Genomic DNA, 10,933 nt, shown 5'->3' on the forward strand with positions numbered 1-10,933 from the left:
AGCTGATTGTTTATGAATCAATAAGTATTCAGTGATCACTAATGAATGATTGATATCCTGCAGTATGTTAGTATTTTTGCTCAAAGAACTCTCAGAAGAGACAAATGATGGGATTCATTAAAAAATGGAGTGCAGATTATTATACATAGTGTTTTAGGTTCATAAGCAGTTAGAAAAAGTAGTATAATCAATTTTTATTTTGAATATGTTATAAAGGTATAATGTTATTGGATATATGAAAGTAGATAAAAATTTAACTAAGTTTTATAATTAGTAAGTAGTAATTTAGTAATTTATAGATGGTTATGTTAAAAAATAATTGACAAGGGCAATACATATATGTTGATTTGATGAGAAGAAAATAGATATAATAGTAAAGCATTTTTTGTTAACCATTATTAATTATAACAACTAACAATGGAATGATAAGGATAAGGGGATGCAGTTAATGATACATACATGTACTATCATAATAAAAGGAACGTGGACACAAATTGTAAACAGTGATTTGAGGGGAGAAAAGGGCTCAGATATTTTGTCAACTAATTTTTGTTTAGAATGTGTTATAAAGGTTTAAGGCTATTGGATGACTTTGTAATAATTAATGAAATGCCATTAGGTGGCTGTGTTTTTTTTAAACTATGGATTATTCTAGCCAAAAGGACATTAAAACAATTTCCGCTAAATGAGAACTATAATATGTTGAAAGTAAGACTCATTAAGAACTTTGATATTCGATATGAATGTAAGTAATGATTCTGGAAGAGATGCACGAAAGCTAATTGTAACCAATTGACACACTTTCTACAAGATGTAATGTAAGATGATCATTTTTGTGTGCTGTTTAGTAAAAATAAAAAAAAATGTTTATTAAAAAAAAGAAAAAGTAGTGACTCTTCCTGGAATTTGTCTTTTCAGATAGCCAAAATTGTTTTAAATACACATATCAACATATATTTTGGTAGCACATTCATAAAGAAATCTAGTAATATGAATATGAATTGAATCAGATACTTCTGGCAAAATGACATTGTGATCTAAACTTTTTGTTCCTTTCAATCCCTAAAAGCTGTTTACACTCACTGGCAAGCAAGAATCTGTACAGGTATCTATATAAACCATCTGTTTACCAATCATTAATGTGCATTCGAGTTTTTCCAATTCCTGGCTATTTTAAGCATCTTAATATTTTAAAGTAATACCTTCGCCCAATGATGAAGCCAAAAACCATGAAAACCAGGATAATTGTGCCTGCCACAGCTACCACAGCTATTATGATTACAGGATTCTGTTCGCTGGAAACAGCAGTGGCTGCATTAGGGAAAGAAACAGGTAAGGATGAGAAGTAACATTAAGAAAATTAAGATCTGTCTATCTACCTATCTATCTATCTCATCATTCTTATAAATTTCATTTTTTTTAAATCTATTGAACAGAATGTGTATTCAGTATTTGTGAGCAGCAAACAAGTCTGCTTCTTCAGTCAGAGAAAGGTATTTTGCCTGACAGGCAAAAACATTCAACACATATAGATTTCTCATTACTTTAGCTTTATGTCAGGAAATGGGATCTGTTGCATTTCTGCCAGCCAACACAATTGCTTAAATAAATCTGCAAATTTTGGTTGAAAAAATATAGCAATTCTGGAATATAATTTAAAAAAAGTAAATCTGCAGAAGTTAATAGACTAAATATGCAAATCTATGCTCCCTTTTAGAAACAGTGGTACCACCTGGATCAAAAACCTTTTTCATAGGTTTTTTTGTCCATAGTTCCTAGAAACCCAAAATTAAGCACCATTCAATAAAAATAAAATTAAAGATATTCTGGTTCCCTTACGCTTGATGTGTGCATTCTTTCTCTATCTATTCCCACAACTGTTGTTTTCCCCTCAATTTAGCAAGGAGTAACAGATATTGAAAACATTTTGTTACTTTTTCTTCATAATAGTTAAAACAAAATTGCTCTGTGTAAAATGAAGTTTCAGTTGCATCATTAGCTTTATTTTTCAGTGGATCTCTGCACAGTCCTGCACGGGACTTCCTAAAATGTCTCTAGAGAATGAAGGGATATGAATGTTCTTTTGTTCTGCAGCTCCAATTTTGGAAAGATGCTAGAAGAGCAGCTGTCAGGTGAGAAACAGAAATCCCCAAATAATGGAAAAACCAGGTCCTCCTTAAAGGTTAAGGCATGTGGGAATGATAATGGAATAAAGTAACAAAAGGACTATTTTTTTCCACCCCATTTTTGGTTAAAACCTTTGGTTATGCATTTATTTTATTTTTTTTGGAAGAAATATTCTGCTTGCTACCTTTTTTTCCATCAAGAAAGAGCTAAGTCCTTTGTTTCTTAAGATATTTCTTCCTGTCCTCCTCACAACAGATAAACCATGTCCAAAAGTTCAGATACTCATGAATAATATCTGATACTCAAATATATTTCTCTCATATACAGTCCCCAATATATTTGCTATAAATCTTTGGATCATTTTATACATTCTCCTCCCTATAATCTCTACTCTCAATTTCTTAACGTGGGCAGACTACTGTTTCTCACATGCTGGAGATGGCTGCCGTACACATTTTCCCTCTTTCAAATGAATGCTTCATTACAAAACCAAACTCTTCCAAGACTAAGGGGACAGGATAAGACAAGGGATAGGGAGAGGGGGAAGAGGGAGAGGAACATGAGGCCTATATCAAAGTACAGGTAGTTTTTGACTTACAATTCATTTAGTGACTGAGGTTACAATGGCACTGAAAAAGATGACTTATGATCAGATTTCACACACTTATGATGGTCATGTGATCAAAATTCAGATGCTTGGCAACTGGCATGTATTTGTAACGATTTTGAGACCTTCTGACAAGCAAAGACAATGGGGATTCTCTTAGCAACAATGTTAACTAACTTATCAACTTCAGCGATTCACTTAACAACTGTGGCAAGAAAGATGGCAAAAGGGGAACAAAACTCATTTAACAACTGTCTTGCTTAGCAACAGAAATTTTGAGTTTATTTGAACAAAACTCATTTAACAACTGTCTTGCTTAGCAACAGAAATTTTGAGTTTATTTGTGGTGATAAATGGAGGACTACCTGTAATAAGAACAAGGCTATAGTAATTGCAGCTATAAATGAATTTGGAAGAGAATTCACTAATATATAAGATTTGTATCAGGTCTCAGAAATCATCTTGTTAAGTGGACTTTACATCTAGACAAAGCCACAGCCTAAGTGTAAAGTCCCAAAACAGACCTAGTTCTGGGTGGTATATAGATAAGTATCTTGTTTTTGTTGTGAACATTGCGCAATAGTTAAAGAATTCTAAAGGAATAATGTGTAGCAGATGTTTGCAATTACTCTTGTATATAATGTCTATCTCTGTATATAGTTTTCTATAAATGATAACTTTTGCTATTCCCTACTTCCATTCTTGCTAGCATCCACAGTGAATTAAATAAATTTAACGGTATTTTTGAAATATAAATATTTAAAGAGAAGTATTGAAGATAGAAAGTGTGTAGGCTTTTCATAATCCTCAGAAGAGCAACTTAGAAACTAGAGAAAAATATAGTTGTTCTGGTCAGTTTCTATTCCCTTTGGAAAATGAGATACCATGGAGTTATATAAATAAGACATGAGAATAATTCCTAAATATATACAGTGTCGATAGAAAAGATGTTATGCTAAGAGCCAGCAATAAAGATTCTATCGAGAAACTATTATTGATATCAGAAGCATTCAAGAAGAAATAATCATGTGATCTGAATGTGAACAAAAAATACCATCCATTCATTTGGAATGTTAAAGTAAAAAGTCTCAAGACATTGAATCATTTTGTGTTGTACAACTGTACATGTTACTTTATGATTTTTTTAAAACCCTTAAATTTCTATTGAAGAATTCATAGCAAAAAGCAACAGCCCTAATATATAAAGTCTATATATATACAGATAATGGCAGTTAAAAAAAATAAGTCTTATTTGTAAGTTAGAGGAAATCTTAAGACCTTAATTGAGAAGTGAGAAATGAGACTATAATTGAGAAAGGCAGAAATGTTTCCATTCCACTAATTTGCTATAAGTTTTGGGTTTCCTTGGTGATATTAATTGTCAAAAACTGTAAGTAACTGTTACCTGTGGCTTCTTCTAGTGTAGCAACATCTAATCTAGGGCTATAATTTCCATAGCCAGCAGCAGTAAAAGCACGAATCTGGAAAACATATACAGTTCCTGGTTTCAGATTATTAACCGAAGCAGAAGTGGCTCTGGTTTTCACTGTTGAATAAGTTCTCTCCCTTTGGTCCTGCAAACATAAATACACAATTGAGTGGTATTTAACTTTCAGATTTTCATTTTGCTTTGTATCAATAATTGACAACTGGCTCCTGGCACCCTATTTCAATTTATTAGAAGGGATTTTTTCCCCCCTTCCTGCATAAAGAATTTAGCAGAGACACTGCTGCGGCATAACAAAATGTCATTTCACTTGAGGAGATTTTAAAATAACACAAAATGTAAATGGGAAGCACATGGTGCTGTTCATAAAAGTGAAGAGAGAAAATCATTGCCTGTTTGACTGTGGACTTTTGCTTGTTCATCAATCAGTTTCAAATATTGTGATGTATCAGTTCAGGAATCAGCACGTTCCTCCCTACTCTTACGAAATAAGATGTTCTTTTTCAGCTACCTAGAAAAATCATAACAATTATTTATTTCAGCTCTGCAGACTCTACAAAGCTCATTCTACCTGACTTCATTTATGGGTGGAAGAAGACCTCTGATAGCAACAGCTTAGCATTAACTGAAGCAGAAGCATGTTCATTTTATTTTTAATAGAATTGACAACGATCCAGAAAAGTCTATGTGTATTTAAATGTATGTGTATCTGTTTTCTTCTATTAAAAACGTTTTTTGGTGGTAGATGCATTCTTATTATTTCCCATACCTCTCATGAGGAAGGGATAAGTAAAATTTTCTACAGGGGAACAACCTTATGCGAGATTTATACACAATGAATTCCACATGAGGTTTTTTTCCTGTGAATTGTACCTAATTATTAAATTATTAATTATTAAATTAATAGTAATAATTTACTAAATTATTAAAGTTAGATCATATTTTTTGAATAGAAATTGGCAGTAAATAAGTCATTGATAGTAAATCTATGATAATTGGTTTACTAAACCCAAGAAAGGTAGGTCTTAATGATATATTATTTGTGCAGTTATTTTTAGTTTAAATTGTCAATCATGTTACAATGTAGGATCTTATATTCTTTGAGGGAATCTACACCAACATTTTTGTTACAGTTCTGTAGTATAGAGTATAGCGCTATAGTACAGTTCTGAGGGAATCTACTGTACATCAGAAAATTGTCACAGTTCTGTAGTATAAAAAATATCTGAAGAAAATGCTTGAACATTTAATGATGGTCAAATTAAAACGATCCTTGGTACTTAAAACTGTGTTTTCTACTTAAATATCAACTAAATATCAATTTACTTTTCCTAAAATATTAAATTGCAAATGTTTCAAAAATTTGATATAGGTTCATTTTTATTATTTAATATTTAAAAATAAGACAGAAATACATCTAAAGCACAATAACTCTCATTTTAGCATATTCTGTGGCTGAGTTCACACAAAAGGCTAAGTAGTGTGTTAAAAATTCATATTCACCTAGCCTAGAAAGTAAGATAGATGCTTTGGTCAAGAGGAAACAGAGTTAGGAGTTCTAGAAGTCAAAAACTATATCATATGAATTATGAAAATGGAGTCTAAACAGGAAGCTGTTACCAACATATACTGTATTTTTTGGACTATAAGATGTCTTCCCCCCTCAAAAAAAAAAGTGGGTGGAAATGTCTGTATGTCTTACATAGCAAATGTTGCAGGAGCCCCGCCTACCCTCCGGCCCCCACACTTTGGTTTCTGCCTCCCAGCAATTCCGGTAGGCCAATCAAACCCCCAATCAGCTGCTTGCACTAAATCAGGCTGTGCTGAAGCTGACCATGCTGTTTGCTGCAAGGAGACAAATTGCTGGGAGGAAGAAACTGATTTCCCCCTCCCTTGTTTTCCTCCCCAAAAGCTAGGTGTGTCTTATACTTCGGAGTGTCTTATACTCCGAAAAATACGGTAATTGTATTTGGATAAAAGGTCATGATCAATCCTAATTAATGCTTTAAATAACTTGGGACTTTAAAGCCACATGGCACTTATAAACAGTGTTACAGTATTATTATTTTCCCCTCAAACCTACATTGTATCTTCTGACTCCACCCAAAACTGAGGTGCTCCTGTGGGCTAAATGGTTTGGTATCTATGTCAAGGTTGAATTCTGTTGGGAGAGGGGTTTCAGTGTTATCTCAGTCAATCTTTTCAGTGGTGTTATAGTTAAGTTGTCTAATAGGTATGCTATTAATGGGGCTCTGTCTTTCTCAGAAACATTTGTGTTAAGATGATTTTTGAATTTTCTACCACAGGCCATGTTAGTATCATATCCTTAGAATTACATAGGTCAGGATTACCTAATTTGGGAACTGCTTGTATTGGTCATTCAATCCAGTTTTAAGTTATCAGCAAATTCTCTTCACATTCTTCATCATGAAAAATGTGGACTACTTCTAGTCTTAGGATTGAATCTCATCCAATGGTATTCATGTTTGAGAAGATTCCACTGATAGCCATAATTGCCTGATTCACTGAGAATGTAAGCAGTAGCCATCATGCAGTGTTTCGGAATTGAAAATTAAAGAAATTTAATGAATTTTACTCTCTCCAAATTATTTCTAAAATACAGAAAAATGGAATGAGATAAAAACTAAGGAAGGGGAAAAAATAGTAATTAAATGAAGCAGTTGCTAAGTGAAATTGTAAATATGCTTATGACATTACTTCATCTTTCCTTAGCTTTACAGACCTGGAAAGGTTGTAACTGCAAGGATTGGCTACAAAACTATTTTAATTACCATTGTAACTTGGAACAGACACTAAAAGCAGCAGTCACTAGATGAGGACTCTGTGAATTTTACCATGTGAATGTAATGTATATTTAGAAGAATACAAGCTTGCCCTTCCAATGGTTGAGCTTCCTGTGATCACCTGCTTTAAATGTTTGACTTTCTTCGCTCGCTTCCCACAAGTCAAAGTCAATGGGAAAAGGGAAGTTTGAAAGTTACTCAGGTAAGTCTCCCCCTACCTGCGCACTGTCCCCAGATCCTCTGTATTTCTGCCACCCAGCTTCCTGCAGCCCTTTGCTATGCCTCACTAGGATTACACTGCTCTTCCACAGCCATTTATATATTTTCCCTGAGCTTTGCTGCTTGTGACAAGCCATTCTAGGCACTCACACATCCTTGTTTGCCCTTCTTGAGCCTCACTGTGTTGGCAATACAGTTCCCATAACACTTGGATACCCTCCTCAAGCCTCACTGTGCTTGCCCTGTACCTCCCCAGTCACTTAGGCACACTCTCTGGCCTGGCAGCAATGACTCTAAACCCTGTTACAGTTGCGCTGCATCTCCCAACCTCTTTTGCAACTTCGTTGTCAGCAGCAACCATCCATCCAAACCCTGCTGCACCTCTCTGTCTACCAGTGCATGCCCTCCCACTCAGCAGCAGTCACTTATCTGTTTGTCAGCTCGCTTGCAAAGCCACCTAGCACTTCCTTCTGACTTCTCCAATGAGTTCAGTTGTTGGAAGCCAGCAGGACATTGTAAGGAGGCACTTACGTACAAACCTACAATGTTTGTTTAACAACTGCAACAGAAATTGTAGAGATTACCATTGCTCAGCAATGTGGCCATGTGACATCACAGTTTATGACTGCATTGTTTAGCGATGGAAATATTGGTTCCAGTTGCCTTTGTAACTTGAGGACTACCTGTAGTGTATCCTAACTAATTGCTTTGGGCATTATCAATAAGGTTGCCCTCAATAATTCATCAATCGAAGCTCTTGTTCTTTAAAATGATGTCTTAATTTTACTACCTTCTCTTTGTGCATTAGAGAAGACAGAATCAAATGGGTAAGATTATCTTCAGTAGTAATACAGAATGGCAACCAAAATTAAGGTTGCAGGCTGGCTATATAAAATGTTAGTCCGCTACAGAAAGTTATTGCAATGACACGAACAGAAGAATGGCCCACATTCAAAGTAATGCTTACTTTCTCATAATACTTGATTTCATATTCTGTGATGACTCCATTGGGATGCTCAGGTTCCTGCCAGGAAAGCTCCACACTCCTTTGCAGCACTTTTTCTTTCATTACACCACTAACTTGCGAGGGAGCTGTTTGAAGAAAATACTTCAATAAACAACAGGCAAATGTGCTGGATCTCTCCAATCAAATGTCACTACTGATCAATCCCATGCCGTGCTGCTATCATTAAAATAAGAGAAAGCATCTTCCTTAGTTCAACATTTAAAAGGCAGTGAATATTCAAGCAAGGCCTTATTATTGTTCATAAACCAGAACAGAAACCCAAATTAAAATATAAACCACAACAGGCAGCACTCTTCAAATTGGTCCCAACTAGCAAGGGATGGTATCAGAATGACAAAAATTAATTCTAATTAACCAGAAAAACATGATTCTAGAATATTTCTGATGGCAAACCAACAGCCAAATATTATATATATTTCAATGCCTCTTATAAAATACAGGTACAAGGATACAAATATGGAGTCCTATTTCAAATCCTCACAATAGGTTCTAGTTCAAGCTCATGATGTTCTTGCACTTATAAATGTGTCCGAAAGCAAAATGTGTGCAATGCTGAATAATAGAAAGCTGCCATAGCTGCAAAGGCATTACCATTTTTCTTTGGGGAATCATGTTTCTCTGAGCAATTGTTTTAAAATGAGTAAGTCTACGGAGCTGTCAATAAAGAGTAACAGATATGTAACTTTGGACTATGAAATTCACCACTTTACTGCACTCTCAGCACTTCTCTGTGGTGATAGCGGTTTTAACAGAAAAGATTCTGAATTGTCAGGAAGAAAATGTCTGTAAGATTTCATTCCCTAAATATCAATATAGCATTTTTATGTTTCACTTTTCTTAGAGCTGAGTATCATCCCTGCCTGGTTATGGAAGACACAACGATAACAGCACCATTATATCCAATTCTTCAAGAATGTTTATTCCAATATATACTTATTTATGCATGCTGTTCTAAAATACATATTTTTCTTAAACAAATCTCTTTTATAGTGCAGTATTGGATATTTTTTCTTAACATACAGTTATGCATTTCTTTCTATATTTTCTTCTAACATACACTTGTTTAGGTATACTTTCCAGAGTTGCAAATGCATCACATAATTTTAAAAAATTATGGAGGGAGGAACAGGGCAGGTGCACTCTCAGTGGCAAAATTAGGAAAAAGAGTCCTGAAGTGAAGCATCTTGAAAGCCAAACTACATCCCACGGACCACAGCAAGTATATTTACAGACCCCTCACATTCTGTACATAAATTGTTTCAACTCCTACCCTCAAAACGACTCGATAGAGCACTGTACATCACAACAACTAGACACAAGAACATTTTTCAGGGAATGCCATCACTCTGCTAAACAAATAATTCCTTTAACACTGACAATTTATTTACTAAGTCTGCATTATTATTACTATTAATCTTCTCATCGTTCCTATCACCCATTTTCTCACACTTATGACTGTATGACTACAACGTTTTTGCTTGTATCCTTACGATTTATATTGGTTGTTTCGTAGTATGATTTGATTGCTTATTTGTACCTATGACTAATATTAAGTCTTGTACCTTATGATTTGTGATGAATGTATCTTTTCTTTTATGTACACTGAGAGCATATGCACCAAAGACAAATTTCTTGTGAGTCCAAGCATACCTGGCCAATAAAGCATACTATTGTATTCCATAATTCAAACTTTAAGGTAAGCCGCCAGAATTTTCCTGAGGTGAGATTAGGGGGGTGGGGGTAAATTTTAAAAAAACAAACAAATTTGTTACAGTGTATTAAAACTGTTATCAAAATTAAGGAAGCAGATATAAATCTCAAGTCATCCCATCTGAAAAAAGGTAGTGATAATACCAAAAATGAAGCCAGTTTAGTGTTGTTTTTAAGGTACCAGGCTAGAAACCAGGAGACTATGAGCTGAATCTCCCTGTAGGCACAAACAGCAACCTGCGGATCTAAAGCCACATGCAAACTTAAGAATACTTCCATATATGTGCCACAAGTTGAAAACTGGAAGAAAGTAATAATCATATTTACTGTAGTTAAAACCAAAATATTATGATCTGATGGTTACTTAGTTAATTAATTTTAGATTAAAAAAAGCAAGGAGCTTTTTTGCACAGGACAAGGCAGAGCAATGGCTCAAACTGGATGATTTCAAACAGTTGTTCACATTCAACAATAATTGCACAATCATATGTTGCAGTAAGCATGAAGTGTCATGACTATCACATGCCAGAGATTATCAGATGAAGAATGGAAACAGGATGAGACACAAATAGATATCACACTCTGTGGCCAGGCCTATCATCATAGTAGAGTAGAATGAATCAGGTCCACCACTCCTGATTCAATCAAATCATGAAGGAACCATGGCTGTCCAATCCACTTCACTGACTTAAAGAACAAAATGAGGCCTACTAAGCAGACTTGTGTGGCCTGCTGGCATTCTTTTAAAAAGCAATAAGTTTGCCACAGCTACTTCAAAAGCCATGCTGCTGGAAGCCTCAAAACGTCACTACTATCACCAGTTCCACTACTCTATCTCTCTACTAGTAATGAGACAGCTAACAGGTGTTTATTTGGGATCTGCAATAATTTCCATTTAGTAATGTGGCCCTTTCTCTTTTACTGGTTGTGCAGGACTGCCATATTTGAAAGTAGGCTAATGCTAAGCTTTCTCTGGTTATCAAAGCTGACAA

At 34.8% G+C, this 10,933-nt stretch overlaps 1 protein-coding gene across 1 annotated transcript in view; it reads right to left on the minus strand.

Annotated features, from left to right (window-relative positions):
• The window catches only part of LOC116507237 (ephrin type-A receptor 7), a 43,060-nt gene extending 33,528 nt beyond the window's left edge, over positions 1-9,532 (minus strand). The window contains exons 1-4 of the mRNA XM_032215248.1: positions 9,502-9,532; positions 8,172-8,296; positions 4,140-4,308; positions 1,203-1,311 (exon numbers count right to left, since the gene is read on the minus strand). Of these exons, the coding sequence (XP_032071139.1) occupies positions 1,203-1,311; positions 4,140-4,308; positions 8,172-8,296; positions 9,502-9,532 (434 nt within the window). The remainder of the gene's footprint in view (positions 1-1,202; positions 1,312-4,139; positions 4,309-8,171; positions 8,297-9,501) is intronic.
• Between the last annotated feature and the right edge of the window lie 1,401 nt (positions 9,533-10,933).

Source organism: Thamnophis elegans, chromosome 4 (assembly GCF_009769535.1).
Source record: "Thamnophis elegans isolate rThaEle1 chromosome 4, rThaEle1.pri, whole genome shotgun sequence".
In the NCBI taxonomy this organism is placed as follows: domain Eukaryota; kingdom Metazoa; phylum Chordata; class Lepidosauria; order Squamata; family Colubridae; genus Thamnophis; species Thamnophis elegans.